The sequence below is a fragment of the Balaenoptera physalus genome, assembly GCF_965194825.1.
Source record: "Balaenoptera physalus genome assembly, chromosome: 1".
NCBI lineage: Eukaryota > Metazoa > Chordata > Mammalia > Artiodactyla > Balaenopteridae > Balaenoptera > Balaenoptera physalus.
Window position 1 is genome coordinate 60436519 of NC_138882.1, and position 19329 is coordinate 60455847.

At 35.9% G+C, this 19329-nt stretch overlaps 1 protein-coding gene across 6 annotated transcripts in view; it reads right to left on the bottom strand.

Annotated features, from left to right (window-relative positions):
* The window catches only part of DNM3 (dynamin 3), a 578846-nt gene that overhangs the window by 81505 nt on the left and 478012 nt on the right, over window positions 1-19329 (bottom strand). For all 6 annotated transcript variants that reach the window (XM_082437591.1, XM_082437593.1, XM_082437588.1 and 3 more), the window contains one exon: window positions 18458-18569. In XM_082437591.1, coding sequence (XP_082293717.1) covers window positions 18458-18569 — 112 coding nt within the window. The remainder of the gene's footprint in view (window positions 1-18457; window positions 18570-19329) is intronic.

Below are 19329 nucleotides of genomic sequence, written 5' to 3' on the forward strand. Positions count from 1 at the left end.
CACTGTCAAATGTACCTGGGGAGCAAAATCACCCCTAGTTGAGAATGACTGATCTAAGTGGAAACAGTACTTTTTTCCAATTTCTTACTTGAGGGAATAATTGCAGTGATAGAAAAATTTCAACAAGCTGATCCTTTTTTAAAGCTCTATTTTGCTCTTTGTATCAAATTGTCATTTTTTTTTTGCCCAATTCCTTTAAGTGTCACTAATTCTTCCTTTGAAGCCATGTGACACAAAATGAGAAAATTTGAGACTAATGGCTAATTACTTCAAAGAGGAAAATGAAAATGTCCAAATTAGAACCTTTCTTCAATTAAAACTTGGTCAATAATAATAATTTTTGCTGAAGAATGTGTGTTGTCGCTATGTAAAGGTGGTCTTTAGTGTTCCATTTTGCGTTAAATCCCCAAATAACACTAGCCTTTTCTATTTTAGGGCTGATTCAATCAGTTGGCATGTAATTGAATACATCTTCTAAATTCTTATTTAAATACTATTCTGTTTTCATTTTAGAACTTTTACTAGATTCTGCTTATCCCAATAATTAAGGGAAATGCATTCCTAATTCTGGACTAAAATAGCATGTATCAAGTTGAGGCAAACAAAATGCAAATGCTTTAGAAAAAGAACATGGTTTTAAGTTAAAATATGTTAGTCCTTTTTATCATTTCTTAAAAACTAGAGTCCTGAGTGACTTATTTTAGGTTTTGTTCTGGGATACTTGCCTACCTGCTCCATCCATTCAGAATGCTTACTTTTTAATATGCAAGTGTATGGCTTCCATGTAGTAATTATCATTACCAACTGGGTTCAGGCATATGCTCACCTGGCCTTCTTCTAGCTTCCTACAAATTGCCTCGTACTCACTTGCTCAGTCTACCTAAAAGTTACTGCTCTCTCCCCAACTTCCCCCCATACACTTTCTGTATAAATTTTTTTCTTATCTTATTGTATTTCTAAGTTTATAAAGATAATACATGAGTGTTGTAACAAGTTAACATATGGATGTCTAAAGAGGTTAAAAATAATTCTTAACTTTTCTTCAAACCCATTTCCTACACCTTTCTCTATGCTCTTATAAACACATACAGAAACACGTATGTGTACGTATGTACGTGTATACACACACACACACACACACACACACACCTGTTCTTTCTCAGTCTCCTTTACTGATTTCTCCTCTTCTGTTATCTTTCTAAAGAATAGATAATTCTGTCCTCAGCTCTCTTCTTTTTGCTTCTATACTTTGCTTCTTTCTCCTTAGGTGCCAAGATTTTAAATATCTAACAACTTCTAAATCTCTGTCTAAAGGCCTCTCCTCTGAGCTTAGATTTATATATTTAACTGCCTAGAAGACATCTCCATTGGGATGTTTAAACAAACATTCAAATATTTGATTCTGCCCTCCAAGGTACCTGGTAAGATGGTACTTCCTGCCCATTTGAATTTAGGTGTGGCCATGTGGCTTGCTTTGGACAATGAAAAGGGTACAGAAATTACATGTCACATTCAGGTAGAAGCATTAACAGTCAGTGTATGACTCTCCACTCATTTCCTCTGCCATGGTGATCAGTAATAATCCTATCAGCTTGAGTCCTGAAGTGGGAATAACAAGGAACAGAGTCCCAGGCAGCTTGAGATGCACATGCAGCATGAGTGAGAAATAAATTTTGTAGTTTGCAGCCACCAGACTTTGTGGAGTGTTTGTTGCAGCAGTATAACTTAACCTATCCTGACTAACCACCGATGTGTACTAGGATCCCAAATTTAACATGGTCAGAACGAAACGACCCACTCCATTTTCTCCTTTCCCCATCTTACTCATTTTATTAAATGGCACTAACGCACACCCATCATCCAAGATCCAATAATCTTTTTTTATTTTACTCTTTCTCTCACTTTCCAAATCCAATCCATTAGTAAATCTTAAAGGTGTGGCTCTACTACCAAAATATATCCCGAATCCAACTACTTCTCACTATTGCCACTACTGTGACCCTAACCCAAGCCATCATCATCTCTCCTCTGCACTGACTCAGCAGCCTCCCCATTTTCCCTCTAAACACCAATTCTCTCTTTCATCTTTATTACTGTTTTTTCTTATTGATTTCTTAGAACTCTTTAATTTTGGCAAAGATATTAATTCTTTACCTTCCATATGTGTTGCAAATGTTTTCTCCAATTTTAACTTTTTTTTTTTACCCTGTTTATTTTTTAGAGTCAGATTAAGTCACTGGCTTTTATTACCATCAGCCTTAGTCTCTTTGTGCTTAATTATGGTACAGAGGGACCAGATACTTTATACCTCTAAACCTTTCAGTTCTTGTTCAAACTGGAGGTGTCTGGTAGGGAGCTAGCAACACAGAGTAAATATTCAAAGGTCAACATAACTCTCTGAAACCAAAAGGATGATTTTTCCCCTCAAGGGGAGTATTTCTAGTAGGGACTCTAATGCTAATCCTAGTACTTCAATTGTCATCTGTTTTTCAACTTTCATATTATACATTTTGTTACATAAATGAATGGATTCAAGGCAAATGAATCAACTTTTAAATTTAAAATTTACAGAATTCTTTTCATTAGCCTAATATTATATGTTTTCATCTTTAAATCTCAATTAGATTTTTTTAAATAGCGGAAGATCAAGGGCCAGATATTAGGCCACGGAATGGCTGATAATCCTTAGATAATATACATTATTTGTACATTATGCACAGCTCAGTCATAGAGGGCGATAGTGCTGACAGTTACAAAACTGCAACTTCAGGAAGAATGATTGGTCCAGGAAGATGGGGAGGCTGGATACTATGGAATTTGAGCATTTGAAACAATGACACTATTTGAGACTCATAGGCAATGGGGGGAATGTGAGCGTTCAGAGACTCATAACATGGTCCTTCAACAATATGTAATTCAGTGAGGAAAACAACATATTTGTACAGGCAGGGTAAAGGGAAAGGAGTTGACAAAATCTGTGTATTAATTAAAAAAATAATAATAAACAAGATTATATAATTATGCCAAGTTTATAATCTCAGATGATTAATTTCCACTATTTACTTACATTATCTTTTACTTTCCTGTAAAGTTTAATCCATTTATGTAATATATCTCTCCTTCTGAATACTATTTTCATCATTTTATATTTGTTTCTTTCTCACCTTCCTCCATTTAAATATCTTCCTCTTTTTCATTTTTCTGTGTGTTTTAAAATCTTTTTTTGAAAATTGCACAAAAGACAGTTATTAAGAAAATGAGAAAATGACATGGGAAAAAAATTTAAAATTGCCCATACAATTAACATTTTGGTGTGTATCTTCTCAGGATTTCTGTGTGTAAATATATACATATAAATATCATCCTCTACAAAATTTTAAAGCAAAAATGGGATTATGTTATTCATGGTGATTTTTTTCAGTTAATTTATCATGAAAATTTCCATTGCAATTGATATATTTATATCTTTATATACATATATAAAATATATATATCTTTATTTTTAAAAATTTGCTTCATAGCATTTCATTGATGTACCACACATTACTCAACCAGTTATCTATGATGGATATTTATACAGTTTTCAAACATTGGTAATTATGAAAAATGTTTCCAAATAATTTTTGAACAAATACCTTTGCACAACTATCAAATTATTTGATAAAAATAAATTTTTAGAAGTGGAATGGCTTGACCAAAAGGTTGGCACATAATCAAGGCATCTGATGCACATCACCAAACTGGTCGCCCTCCAGGAAGGCTGTGTGTATACTCTGCCACATGTAGCAGTACATAAGAAGGACAGCTTCCTCATTACCACCTATCATGACCATTCTTTCACATTTCTCATGATCTGAAGCTCAAAAATGATGTTTGGGGCTTCCCTGGTGGTGCAGTGGTTAAGAATCCGCCTGCCAATGCAGGGGACGTGGGTTCGAGCCCTGGTCCAGGAAGATCCCACATGCCGAGGAACAACTAAGCCCGTGTGCCACAACTACTGAGCCTGCGCTCTAGAGCCTGTGAGCCACAACTACTGAGCCCACGTGCCACAACTACTGAAGCCCACGTGCCTAGAGCCTGTGTTCTGCAACAAGAGAAGCCACTGCAATGAGAAGCCCGCACACCGCAACGAAGACCCAATGCAGCCAAAAATAAATAAATAAATAATTATTTTTAAAAAAAGGATGTCTGGACAGCTATTTTAATTTACGATTCCTGGTTGCTAGTGAAATTGAAACTTTTTCTCATCTAGTTATCAGTCTTTTTACTTTCTGTTTTTTGGTCTTAAATGATTATGTCTATTGATTGGCTGGTTTCTGTTATGTTTTAAATGAACTGAATAGAAACAATTCTATTTTGAGGACATTTAATCCTTTGTATGTCATACATACTGCAAATATTTTATGAATTTGTCATTTGCCTTTTAACTGTTTACTATCTTTTGTCCCATACAAAAGCTTTAAATTTGCATGTAGTTTAAGCTTGCGTTTCTTTTCCTATTTCCTAATTCATTAATTTTTACTTTAATCATTAATTTCTTTCTTTCCTTAGTTTTTTTCTCTCCTTCCGACCTTTTAAGTTTATTTACTTCTATTAAAATAAGAATTCTATTTAAAGTTATTAATTTTTCTCTGTGAATAATACTGGGTATATTTTATATTTCCTGTATAGTATTTTCATTGTTATTATATTTCAAATAGTCTGTAAATTAAGCATTGATTTCCATTGGATCCATTCTTGGAGTGTATTTTTTCATTTCTAAGTAGATAGGTTTTCACATTTAAAGTTTGTTATGTAGGGCTTCCCTGGTGGCGCAGTGGTTAAGAATCTGCCTGCCAATGCAGGGGACACGGGTTTGAGCCCTGGTCTGGGAAGATGCCACATGCCGTGGAGCAACTAAGCCCGCACGCCACAGCTACTGACCCTGCGCTCTAGAGCCTGTGAGCCACAACTAATGAGCCCGCAAGCCACAGCTACTGAAGCCCGCATGCCTAGAGCCCGTGCTTCACAACAAGAGAAGCCACTGCAATGAGAAGCCCGTGCACCGCAAGGAAGAGTAGCCCCCACTCACCGCAACTAGAGAAAGCCGGCGTGCAGCAGCGAAGACCCAAGGCAGACAAAAACAAATAAATAAATTTATAAAAAAAATAAAAAAAATAAAGTTTGCTATGTGCCTCTAGTTTTCTAAAGCTTATTAGATATCCAATATTTATACATATTTTAAATATACACATACATATCTTTTGAATCCACCTTTTTTCTTATACCAATCACATTCTTTTTTCATTTTGTTTTTTGCCCAGCTGATCTGGTAAAGATAGGGAGAAGGATTTTAAACTCTCATAACTATAGTGATTCTGTATGATTTCACTGTACAGTGTGATAACCACATTACGATAAATTAGCAAAAGAAATAAATTTCTACTTTTTTGATTAAAAATGCTTCTGTGAGGGCTTAAATTTCAAAATAAAACTTATCACAATGAAACTTCTAAAATCATACTTGATAACAACATGTTTTCAAAACAGAATCATAAAGAATTCCTTTTATTTTGGGGCAGTCTTAAACCAATTCCTTTGAAAAATATCATAGGGCATACAAAAAGATGTCTAAAATATTGTGAGAAAAAATATGTCAAAAAAGCTACGACATAAGACATCATTATTCTCTTATTTCTCATTAACTAGAGAGAAGTCACTTCTTTTTAGATACAATAGGGAAAATAAAAATATAAAACAAGCCCCAAACATCCTTCAGAGGTCCCTATCCTATCACCCACTGTGAGCTTTCTAAACAGCAGATCAATTCTTGCTTCCTTATAGAGTCTATTTGGCAAGATTCATAAATTTGGGAACACAATATAGATTCCACCTCATTTATCAAAGCTTTTTGCCTTCAATTGAACTATCCTTTTTTCCGACTGTTTAAAATTAAAGTTGGGGGTTCAAAAACTAAGCATTCATTAGCAACGCTCTTTTAAGACTGGTTTGCCAAAAAAGAACCAAAGGCTTATTGGTGTTGCAGTGATTGAAACAGACAATTCATTTTTATATGCACATAGAACTAAAATAACACTTTGAGGCCAGTGAGTTTTCATCCTTTCTTTTAACTTTAATGGTATTCTTATTAGTTTACGCATAAATTAAGGGAACCAGATGGGCTCTCCTTAAATCCCAGGGAAATACATTCACTAAACTTCTTTAGGAAAATCAAGGAAAGAATGTACATTATTCAAAGAAAATAAATAACCCTAATGGAGTTGACTATACCTAAACTACATACAATGTTCTTTCAGTCATTTTAAATACTAGAGAGGAAATATATTGGGTTGGGCAAAAAGCTCGTTCGGGTTTTTCCGTAAGATGTTATACCTTCTGACACTGTACTGTCTGCTCCTTCATCTACCAAGATTTTAACACACAACATCAATAAGACATTTCCAGGTTTGATAATGGATTTTCAGTGCCTACTTATACTCTCTCACATATGACCAATTTAGGGTTAAAGATCTGGCATAAGAGGCAAAACAAATTAACATGGATTTAACATCTGTGTTCTTCAGTGTAATATATTTTGGTGACATTCGATTTGGCACACTCTGTCTTTGCAAATGATGGCCAGAATCCAATGGATTACCAAATCAGTACTTTAGGTAATAATTATTTTTCCCACTAATGGAGACTGACAATGTACACTTGTCTTGCTGAATGTGTTAGAAAATTACTAGACAAAGTGTTTTTTAAATGTCGTTAAAACAGGTGTTCAAATCAGATTTTCTTTCCTTCTTCTTTTCTTAAATATCAAAGCCCTCTACTCTCTATAAATTACTGCATTTAACCTAACTGGAACTTAGTAAAAGCTTAGTTTTTTTTTTTTTTTTTCCCTCAAAAGTCACTCTTTTTTTTTTTTTTTTTTAAATAAATTTATTTATTTATTTATTTATTTTAGGCTGTGTTAGGGCTTTGTTTCTGTGCGAGGGCTTTTTCTAGTTGCAGCGAGCGGGGGCCACTCTTCATCGCGGTGCGCGGACCTCTCACTATCGCGGCCTCTCTTGTTGCGGAGCACGGGCTCCAGACGCGCAGGGTCAGTAGTTGTGGCTCACGGGCCCAGTTGCTCCGCGGCATGTGGGATCTTCCCAGACCAGGGCTCGAACCCGCGTGCCCTGCATTGCAGGCAGATTCTCAACCACTGCACCACCAGGGAAGCCCAAGCTTAGTTATTTTTAACATGGCATGTTTTTAACATGTTTTAGCATGTTTCAGTTGTATTTCTCCTTTTCAAATGCTCCTCTCCAATCAAGGCAGTCAACTTCATATTTTTGCTGGGGGGCATACAAGAATCCTTTAGTTTTTAAAACTAAAGTTTTTAGACTAAAATTAAGTAAGGTGATAGTAAATTTCTCTTTTAAATGTAATAAAAGATTCATAAGAGAGTAAATGTAGCATTTCTGTATAACTTAAAATTTTTTGAAGTATTCATTTCTGAACCTAGGGTTCTTTTCAGTTTTCATTTGTGTTTCTGTACCAACATCATTAAGAAATTTGAGAGTTTTTATTATAGTATTTTATTCTTTATATTTTAAGGGCTTTTTCTACCTTCAATTTGCCTAATATATCAAAGATACTTAACTGAAACTCAAAGTCTTTAACAAAAAAATAACACTAAATGTTTATTAAATTTCTAGACATGCTTACCAAGCAAGGGCATCAAATTAAAGAAGGAAATTAAATGTCTTCTCTCTAGGACAAAGCATGGAGATTACTTTTTACCTGAAGGCCTCAGTTCTGAAAATGACATTCTGATTTACATTTGTGTTTAACCAGCCAAGCAAACAAGGTCTAGGGAAACCCCTCTAAGGAGGAGACAGACTCTACCCGAAGCAACTTAGGATATCACTATGCCAATAGAAAAACATTTGCAAAGGAAAAATAAGTAATGGGCCTGGAAGGAAAAAAAAATTTTCCTGAGCAACTGTGATCTCCTCACAAAAGGAAAATTTGCTTTTTAAGGACAAATAAAATACATATAATTGTTCAAGGAAGAATGTGACCCTTGGTGTTTTGCCCCATCACGCAGTTATAATATAAATCTGTGTGTCTCTTGTAGAAGTTTTTTCTTTCTAGGAGTTTATAGAATTAGCTCCCACACTCTAAGCATAATCTAAAGGTGGATGAAGCAGATCGATTTAGCTGTCATTGAGAACATGAATAGTAGGGTTGCTCCATACACCTTATAATATACGTGTCTGTATGTATATGTGTGTATGTGCACTATACTTAATGTATGTAGGAAGATGAATTCATTCATCCTGCTCATCTAAAGAAACATTAATTGAGCAGGCTTCATTCTCTTTAGTGTCTGGTTAGTTATCATAAATAATGAAATACCATTCACTAAATAAACAATTAGCCTTCGTGAGTCTGAAATGAGTCACCTTTTATAGCTGGCTCATGTATATGGCAGGCAACAAGTCAGGTATGTTGCCTTGGGGACAACTCAGACGAGCATTCTAGCATGAGAGGGAAAAGCGAATCTCATATTCTCCTTTTGAAGACTCCAGATCTATACTCTGGAGACAGCACAGCTTGTATTCCAGTGTTTTCCATTTATACTAAAATTCTAAGCTAAAGGAAAATAGCATGCAGATGTGCTGCTTGTGATTTGAGGAGGCTCTTTTGTGCCAGAGTCCATGGTCAGTATAATGATCATATTTTAAAAGTATTAGCCTTCTATTTTTTCACAAACTATTACTTATTCATAATATAAGCAACTAAGAATTAAGGCATAGGGGCAATAAACATCAGCCCCTCTAAAGCAACTGCTCTTTAATTAAAAATCAAAGCAGTTAAGTGCTTGCATCTTTGGCACTCTTCAACCAACACTCTAACTGGCACCCAAATATCTCCCACAGCATTGTACCAAGTGTTTACACTGCAGACGGGGGCTCCAGGTGCCAGGAGACCCTGGAAGGCCTTCTGCATCATCCGAGAGGTGGCCTTGAGGAGTAGCAGCTTAGAATGTTTGAGTTTTATTGCCCATTGTATAATTATTTGAAAAATCAGTAAATTCCGTTAAACTGAACATTTTATTACCCAGAAGAACCTGACCAAGCAAGACACAACAAATGGATGACTCCTATTATGAAGAAGAGTTTTCTTTGGGGAATTTTACAAATGCTTTTAAGTCATCAATGAATCACTAGCGAAAGAGGCAAATCATAAATGCTTTTTGAATGGCCTAAGGGTTAGCACCTCCCTAAAATGTCAGCAGCTGATTCCCTCATCCTCAGCATGTACAGGCTTGCTATTAGTGCACTCATATAGCTCAGGCTATTTAAACGATTAAGAGATGCAGCACATGCAATTCTAGACAGCGACTCAGTGCAACGTAAGTGACCAGGATCAGAGATACTTACTATTCAAGAATCAAAATACATTATATGGTATAAGAACTAAAATTTTGTCCAAATATTTTTTCCAATAGTGGTATATTAGTTAGAAATATTATCTTTTACTTTGTAGAAGAAATCTTTAACTGATTTCATAAGTTACCTTCTGTTTTAAAAAGTAAACTATTAGTGGGCTGAGTTCGCCCCTCTGGTCCTTCACAAATGTCTATCTTGTACTTTTCTTATATTATTTTTAACTTTTTAAAATATTATTACTTGGGTCATAAGCAAATATAGCAAGATATAAATTTATAAAGTGACACATTTTCAATACCAACCATCTCTATCACCTTATTCCATAATAGCACATTCCATCAAATTAAACTCCAAGATTTCCCACATTTGTTTTAAATTCTATATGTATGGCTTATGAATAGCAATTTTGATGAATTCCAGCTGGTTTAAATATGCAGGCAGACCCTTTATAACAGAATCCTTTCAATTCTTATTGTATTCAATGAGGCCTATTTTAAGTGGGCCACCTGGTAGGATAAAGCACTAATAATTCTCCACAGAAAAAAAAAGAAAAACAAATCACCCTGCTAAACTTAAGACCATCTTCCCCAACTACATTACTATTACATACCTAATATAAGTGAGAAGTAGTTCTAATCTTCTGGAAAAGTTGAATTAAAGTTTTAACAATCTAGCCACCCTATGAACTACTAAATTACTCATTTACCTATTATAACAACATTAAAATAATTTCCACCATTTGTGTGCGTTGCCTGGTTTCACAAATCTATCATACACATTTCAGTCTCCCCCTCCATTCCCCACACCCTCCTGTTTCCATCCAGCTGGAATACATCAAGGGTGCAGAAGCCAAGGCAAATGTTGACCCCACCCTCCTCCATCCATTTTAAGGCACCTTCAAAGCCAGAGCACTGATCTAGCTCAGTTTCACCAGCAAAGCCAGCCATCCTGCTATTTAAGACACCAGTTTGGGGTTTTTGTAACTACACATTAACATGAGAGCTTTGATTTTTGGTCAAAAACTTCAGCTGCACTGAGTTTCATCAGACTGTCTTCCCCTTTCTGCAGAAGAGTCCTCATTATTAAATCTTCATAATCTTTGCTCTCAGTGTTGCTCTCTTTCCTTATAATAACAACCTCTCTGAACTGTCCAATAACCAACCCTGAGGAACATAATATTTCCCTTCCGAAAGGTCAAAAATGAACAGCCATGATGGTAGTCCAAGCTCTGTTTTCTCTGACATTTGCACACCCTCTATCATTTGTGCACTGTCACAGACATCGGTCATTTCAAAGTGCACAGAAACACTCTCACCAAGGCACATGAGGGAGGGGAGTGGGGGCTGGAGAGAGAGGAGCTGCAGTAGGACAAAGAACTTACTTTGTTGTTCCCCTGTGCATGTAGCCGCAAGGAAAAAGAAACAAAAAAGAAATATGTTAAACATAAATTTATTTTAAAATCATGAGATTTTTCATGCTAGAGCAAAATCCAAACAAATAACTTAGCTCTTCACTGACATCCCATTCGTACACATACAGCGCCCAAAGCTCATGGACAAGTCAGAGATTCTGCTTATATTAAGTGAAATCATACATTTATAACTGTAGAAAATTATGACAGAGATTTCCCCCTTTCTTTCTACTTGAAATACTTGAAGTATGGGAACCTGGCCAAAAAGCATTGGTTTGAATTGGTAATAAGTGAACTGTTAGCATGAAAGGCAAAGTATTTAGTATGTCAGCTTGCCCTTTCCTGACAGCCCCTCCTCCAACGTGCCAAGCAGTGGAAAATTTCATCAGCCAATGCATTTTTAAACAAACACTGCATCCTTGGTTTCAAAGAAGGTGGGGGGAAAAAAAATGAGTAGAGGAAAAGAGTGGGTGGCTCTGGGGAGACAGGGTAAGCAGACCAAGTTACGACCTCCATCTGTACCATTCCTTTACTTCGTAAATTATGACTTTTGTCTTGGGTTGGCATGGGAAGCGAAAACTGTATAGTGGGGATGCAGCCAAAGTAAACACTGGTCCACATTCAAGAAAATGGGTCTGGAAAGGTTAGTCACAAAAATGTAGTCATTTCTAAAAGGGACACTCTGGATAGAGACACAGAGAGCCGCCAGCCACAGGCGGCAGGCAAATGGCTCTCCTGTTTCAAACTGGAGCTGCAGGAGTATGATTTATATCAAACAATTTAACTCACATATGGCTTAAAAAAATAAAACGGTGATTCATTACTCCCAGGGCAGCCCAAGTCCTTGCAAGGTCAGATCCTGTGAGGGAGACGTGATGGGATATGGGCAGGGAACAGATCTGAACTCTTCTCACAAGGGGCCCAGAAGGAATTTCTCTCTCTGCTGAGATGCAGAGTGGAAGAGAGCTGCAAGTGAAGTGTGTGCATCTGTGGAGGAGCCTGAGCACGGGTGGAGTAACAGGTTGAGCTGGAGATCTGGCATTTAGTTTTAAGAGAGGAAGTGTGTGCGGGGAAGTAATACATACAAAAATTTTCTGGAGAGCAGTAAGGGAACCATCACGGGAGAGTATATTTTCTGGAAAACAATGCCAATTGGTTACTGGGGAAATGTCTAATTCAAGGACCATCGAGGCCATCATATTTAATAAAAGCATAAATTTAAAGACACTGGTAAAATAGTATAGAGAAGCTTCTTGACGTTGTGAGTTGCCGTGATATAACCGTTAACATCACTGGCTTATGTGAGACATAAATAACGGTACAAGAATGAATGAAATTGGGGGAGAAAAAGAGTCTTTTGTAAAAGAATATGCCAGTGGTTCAATAAGGCAATAAGGATCCCCAAAGAGAATTTTATCAGGAGTAAAATATTTTTTAGAGAATAATGGGACCTTGGTTCTCCAAAGAAGTGCAGTATTGCTGAAAATACCTCAAACAGATGGGGTTTATTGCATTCCACAGCAGTGCAGCTTTTGATCTACCAAATAAGTTTCAGGAGTTCAACCAAGTATTTTTGCACATTAGGGAATGACTGGCTTCCCTGCTCGGTGGCAGATGGTTCTGTTTGTAGTGGCAACAGTGATGTCACAGAGTAGGGGGCCTTAATCCTTAAATATGAGAAACATACAAGTGGAGGACGTGGTGTGGCTTTGCGATTTCTTGTTTCCTTCAATCATTTCCCAATTGTCTATTCTGAGAGAGGCATAACAGTCATGACTGGTGAATTGTAAATTCTCTATAATTCCTCCACCACTCTGTATGGCAGCATTTATATTTAGAAAATACCTCCACTGAAGAAAAACTAAACTCTTCAAAGTTGGTCATGGAGCTGCTCTAATTTCTGTGGGAAGCACTGTTGGATAAGCTAAGAATGAAGTTATGTACAGCTGGACTAACATGGGCATTTTTCTGTCTTGTACAAAAGACTGCTGAGTAGACGCATGGGAGTGGTCATCACCATATTAATGAATATTTATGGGGGTCTGTGTCCATCCCTCTTCTCCCCTATTTGTCATTTGCCACAGAGAAAAGTTCAGTGGCAGGGTCTATCCAAAAGGACTTTCTGATGTCCCCAAAAGATTTCATTACTGGATGGTTTCAACCTCCAAGGCAGTCCTTAAAAGCATCAATTATGAGTGGGAGAGTCCTGGGAGAGTCCTGAATTCAGAGGTATAGTGAAGTTCCAGGGTGCTTCACTTTCTACTGTCATGTTTCACCTCTTAAATCATATACTAGAGGGGAGGACCATCTATCTAGATAGCTAAAAAAACCCTTGTGAAAAGTTCTGAGGTATACGACTTAACAAATATGCAAAACTGAATTTGCACCAAATTTATTTCAGGGCATGCACAGATTTGCAAGCTGCTTTTTGCAGATAGCCAGTCAACCAGCAGCTGAGGGTAGGCTTGTGGATTCTCACTTCCCCTGACAGCCTCTATGGCTCACTCCTGACTAACTGATGGAGCCTTTGAGGCCCGCCTGTCCACAGGGCAGCAATTTGGTATCTTGAGACAACAGTTGGGGAAATTCTCCCCAGGTCTCACTGATAGTTTCCAAAGAAAAGGGAACTACTAAACTGAGAAGTACAGCTTCATGGACGCATTAATGATAGTCAATAACAATAATAAAGGTTACATGGCATTGAATGCTTTCATCCAGTTGCAGGCACTGAGCTAGATGTGATGCGCAACAGCATTCATTTAGTCCCATAAAATCACTCAGAGGAAGAGATTATTATTTTGTGTTTAAAAAAGAATAAACAACTAGAGAGTGAAGTAAGTTGCCTGAGCCACACTGCACATAAATGGAAGGGTCGGGATTCCAACGCGAGTGGATTTGACTTAAAGTCTACTTAACTTCAATGCACACAGAATGTTCCAAAGAATTTGGAATTCCTTCATGTTTATATATAAATTAAGTCATACTGTGAGCTGACAAAACTGTGTCAGAAAAATCAGTCATTTGTTATACCACATTCTTTAGATATTTAATTAAATTTGCACTTATTTGTGTTCACACTTAGAGGAAAAATTTATGTACATGTGTCATAAAATAATATTTTAAAAGTTTTAAAATTATGACCTGCCTAGCTATTGATACACACACACACACACACACACTTTTTGATGCTCCTTAATCTTGAGGGGGAAATGGTGTGGAGCAAGAAAGGGAATAAAGTTTTGGGTAGAGAGGTTAGTTATAAACTTAGCAGAGGAACTCAGTTTCAGGGGGACTCAGTTTCAGTCCCCACTCCTGTTTCAACTTTCCCCAAATCCTTGAGGGAATATCTCATCAGTAAAAAACAAAACCAGAAAACTATTAATTAATTCCATTAGAAACATCTTTACTTTGAAACTGTGTAAAATCCTACACACTTATTTAACAATTTTATACTGACTATAATTTCAATTTAATGGCCAAAGGAAATAGAAATAAAAAATAAAATTCTGCCTAATCCAAATTCAGATTTAAATATATTTTAAAAATATTCTGGCTGCTCAGAAAGCTCAGGTGATGGTAGAGTGCCAGAGTTGTGGCTCAGAGATATTATGTCTAAGTTCACTGAGTAAGTCAGTGGCATAGTGGGAAACAAAATTCAGGACTCCTCATTTCCATTTTAGGGCCACATACTATTACAATACAATGCTCAGATAAGAAGTCTACATTTAGCATTAGATCCAGAAAGTTTAAGGGAATGAAGGTAATTAGAAAATGCACATGGGAATATAGTTGGGTTGTTGTACTTTATATAGATATCTACTATAGTTTTTTTAATCACACTGTAGAGTGGTTATTCATTTGCATCTCTCTCTTCCACTAGACTTGGAACTCCTATAAAGTAAGAATTGCCTCCTTTTTAATCTTTGAATCTTTAGAGTCCACCATAATAGTGATAGATGAAGGGAAGGAAGGAAGTGGGAGAAGATGGTGGAAGGGAAGGAAAGAAGAAAAATTTGTAGAATACTCCAAGAGAAATGACCTAAGAGACAGAAGGAACAAGGTAGCAGAACACTGTTATATGAGTGACATAAAAACATTCTGCCACGTGGACACGATAGAAAAAGATATGATGAGGATAAACATGTTATAAAAAAGTATGCAACCTTAGTTTGGACAAAAAAATTATCCAAAATGTCAATTCATTCAAATCTGGGTGATGGCTATTTATCTAAATGAAGCCAAACTTATACAATTTAGAAAAATGACCTATGTAGATTTTTTTCCAGTTAAAATAGAGATGTCTCATGTAGAGTTAAAATAGAGATGTCTCATGTAGAAAGCAGAACTTTATCTAGACTCATATCCATGTATGACACATAAATGTTTCATTATTAGTGTAGGGATTGACTGATTTGCTGTTGACTCAATGGTTTATTGATACAAAAACAAAAACACCAGAAGTCCTAAAAATTTACTTAGAAAGAGACATCTGTTATTAGGTTACTCTGACTTCTTCATCAAATCTTTCTAAATTAGGAATAACTCTACCTAAAAGTATCGCTTCCCCCAAACTTAAGAGTATTCACGAAATGCAATGTTTAGATAAGCATTCTACTTAGATTGCTTTCAGTAATTAGCTTCCATTTAAACATCTGAAAGTCAAGTAATAGTGTAATATAACCTGCAGAACTACATGGTGCATAAGAAATGCAAATATTGTTTATGATGAAAACTGAGAAAAGCGATGCTCATGGCACACTGCCAAGTTTAATTTCCTGTCATGTCTTTGGCATGTAGTAAAAAGCCCCTTTGTCTCGATTTTCCAAGCAATTGTACCAAATGTATGTTAATAAGCAAATAAAAATGATGTGAAAAGAATCAAAACAGTTTGTGTAGGACAACTCTAGATTTGCTTCAAATTGAGCAGCCTAATAAAAAAAAATAGCAAATATCTCATTGAGCATCTTCTTTTGTGTAGAGCTATGGATACATGAAAATTCAGATTTATAAAAAGAGTTCACAGAGGGATGGGTAATTTTGCTTTTCCAAGACAGTTTTTTGCTCACAAGAGATGCATTACATAATTCTTTTAAAAATAGCAAACTTGTGTAGTGCATTTAAAATAAGTTTAGTTGACAAAATCATGATGTAAGAAAACATTTTCACAAACATTACAGTTCCTTGGAAGGAAGACACACACACACACACACACACACACACACACACACACACACACACACTGACATTTTATATAACCAAACATACTTGGAAGACAAAAAATATCATAAAGTATTTATAATCTCATTGGGCTGTATTATAAATATCCACAATGTTTTAAACTCTCTTCTACTTGCTTAAGTAAGTAGTCTGTGATGAAAATGATAATTATTATTATCATCATCATCATTATAAATAAAAATAGAGTGCTTACTTGTGTTTAACCTGTCCAGTGCTTTCCCTGCATTATCTCATTTAATCCTGTCAACCACGCTATAGCAGACTCTTGTTATCTCCATTTTAGATGTGGGAATCTTGAAAGATAAAAGGGCTAGAAAACCTTCCCGAGATCTCACAGCTTGTATGTGAGCTTCAGGAATTTCAGTCTATGTAGTTTGATGCTAAAGCCTGTGATTTAACCCACAGGCTGTGCTGGTTCTCGTAACAATCCAGCCATAACAATCTTTTAAAAATATAAATCTTATCATGTCACTAACTGGCTTGAAACCCTCCAATGGCTTCCCATCTCACCCAGAATAAAACTCAAATGCTGGCCACCTCCTTCAAGGCCTACATAATCTGGCTACTGACCACTTTTGGAAATCATCAACTACTTTTGTTCTCCTTCATTGTGTCTAGACACTCTTGACTTTTTTTGCTGCTCTTCTAAGACACTGAGCTGCTTTGTACCTGCTAGCCCTCTGCTATGAACACTCTCCATCAGACGTTCATATTACTTATTCCCCGCTTCTTTCAGGAGCCTACTCAAATGTCAACTCTTCAAAGGGGCCTTCCCCAATCACCTTACTAAAATAAAGCTCACTTGCCCCTCATTCTCACTATCTGTCCCTTTAATTTAATTTTTTATAGAACTTATCACTCTAACAAATCACACTCTACAATTATACTGTATCCATTCATTTATTTAACGTCTGTTCCTTGAGGGGGGCAGGACCTCACTGTTCACCTCTGCATCACTAGTGCCTGGAAAGGTAGCTGGCAAAAACCACGTGCTCAACAGGCTTTTGTGGAATGAATGAATAAAACATTAAGTATATGTGCATTTTTAATATAGAATGTTTAATATAGAAATTAAACACACTACCATCAATGGATAGGAAAGAGTAATAAGTAATGATTAGAATTAACAACAAAAATAGAAGTGGTACAGAAGATACCTCTGTACTGCATATCACCTGGAAAGAGTCTGGTTTCACCTCATTTGGAAGGCACAGGGTGTGTCATGGGGGTTCACTGTTTTAGGTGTTAACCAGACAAGTGGAGGTTGATATAGGGTTAAGAGGTCTACGTGAGAACTAAAATAACAGCAACAAGGAGAATGTTTTGGCACAAATCCTCTATCCTTTACCCCTGGAACTTTGTTAAATTCCAGTGTAACCTCAGGGATATGGTCAGGTCTGAAATCCACCCCAAGATGCTTCAATTGTCCCACAATGTGCTCACATCTCAGACTTTCCCTTGAGAAGACTCTATCCCTATTTGGGGCATAGAAATAACCCAACTTATACACGGTCAGTCCTATAAACAATCTACAGCCAATCTAAGCACCACAAAGGTCAAGCTGGAGTAAATCCTTAAAGCTCAGTCTCATTGCTTAACTTCTGGGGGGGAACCCAGATAGTACAATGTCTCGGGGGTAGCAAGTAAGCAGTGAGAGCCACTCATCTGCAGAGTCTGTTTAATGGTGTGTGTATATATGTTGGGTGGGAATTCTGAAGTTTGAATCCAGACTAGTCTGTGTAGTATTACATTTTCCAAAGAACACAAATAGAAGGTCTGTTTATTAACTTGAATGAGAGAAGTGTCTCTAAGACCCTTGAAGTATATTAATAAAGATAAGTGGGAATAACTTATCTTTATTAATATAGCAATGTAATATTTTTTTGTTCTTTTATACTCACAATGACATTAACCAGAGTTTAATTTTGGATATAGGTACTACAGACATAATGAAAGGAGGTAGATTTTTATAAAAATAAGTACATTTTAAAGAATATGAAATAGTGTTATGATTGATGATATATATACTATGACTATATGAAGAATGTTATAAGCTGCTTATATGAATACTATAGAATAGTATACTGTAGAACAGCATATAAAGGAAAATAAAATTTTAAATTAAAACAAAGAAACTCTCTTGCTTTGAGATTACATATGTTATGTTTTATGGCAAAGTTGGGCATTTTCTTTAAAAATATACTGATAAACTTCTTATAATAGAAATCTAATGGATAAAAAAATATATAAGCAAAGTAGCAGTTAAAACTATGGCAAATTAATTAAGTCAAACAAGAACTAGCTTCTCCAGCATATAGTATGTAGAATTATGCTTTCTTAAACATGGTTAATAATTTTAAAATAAGAGATATATCCAACTTACTAAAGATTTATCTGGATAAACCCCAGCTCTTAGTAGAGAAGCCTTCCAGCTGTCTACATCCTCCTGTGAATCACATGCCAGCTCGAGAAAGCGATAGTCTTTGTATACATTCCTGGAGTCAAAAAAAAAAAAAAAAATCGTGCTTTTAGTTTTGAACCAAATTCAAAATGATTTCATATCCCTGCAGATGATGATACAAACGACAATCCAAATAAAGGGTTATCTGACAGTCACTGAAGAAAAACAAAAACAATCTATTGCATTTAAAATAATTAGCACATTCCTATATGTATGTATTATACAATTAAAAAACCCTCACATTAAAGAATTTACAGTTATCTGTACTGCTAAGCAATAAGAAGGGAAGGAAATAACAAATGTTCTCAGTATGACACACTGAGTGCCAACTGACAGGGAGTTGTTCTGAGGGGAATGGATTTGCTATTGTCTAGTAATTAGATGAATTTTTGAAACTAATTTACAAGTCTAAATGGCTCATAAAACTTTAAAATTATGGCAATAATCTCAAAAAACTAAAATATTGTGCTGGATTCAAATCACAAATGCTCATCAATATTGTGAAAAGGAAAGAACATTAACTAATATTTAACAGAGTAAAGTGCCTATGCAGTGCATATTGACAACTGGATAATACTATAATTTTGTATTTCCTTTCTTAATAATAAAATAATACACAAAATATAATAATGCCCATTTAGAATAATTTAGAAACTAGATAAAAGTATAAAAATGGATACAATCAACCATTTTCTACTATTTACAGATAAACCTATTTCTTTATATTCTTTTGTTCTATGCATTTTTCCACAGTTGAGTTTCTCTCTCTTTCTCACTCTCTGTCTCTCTCTCTC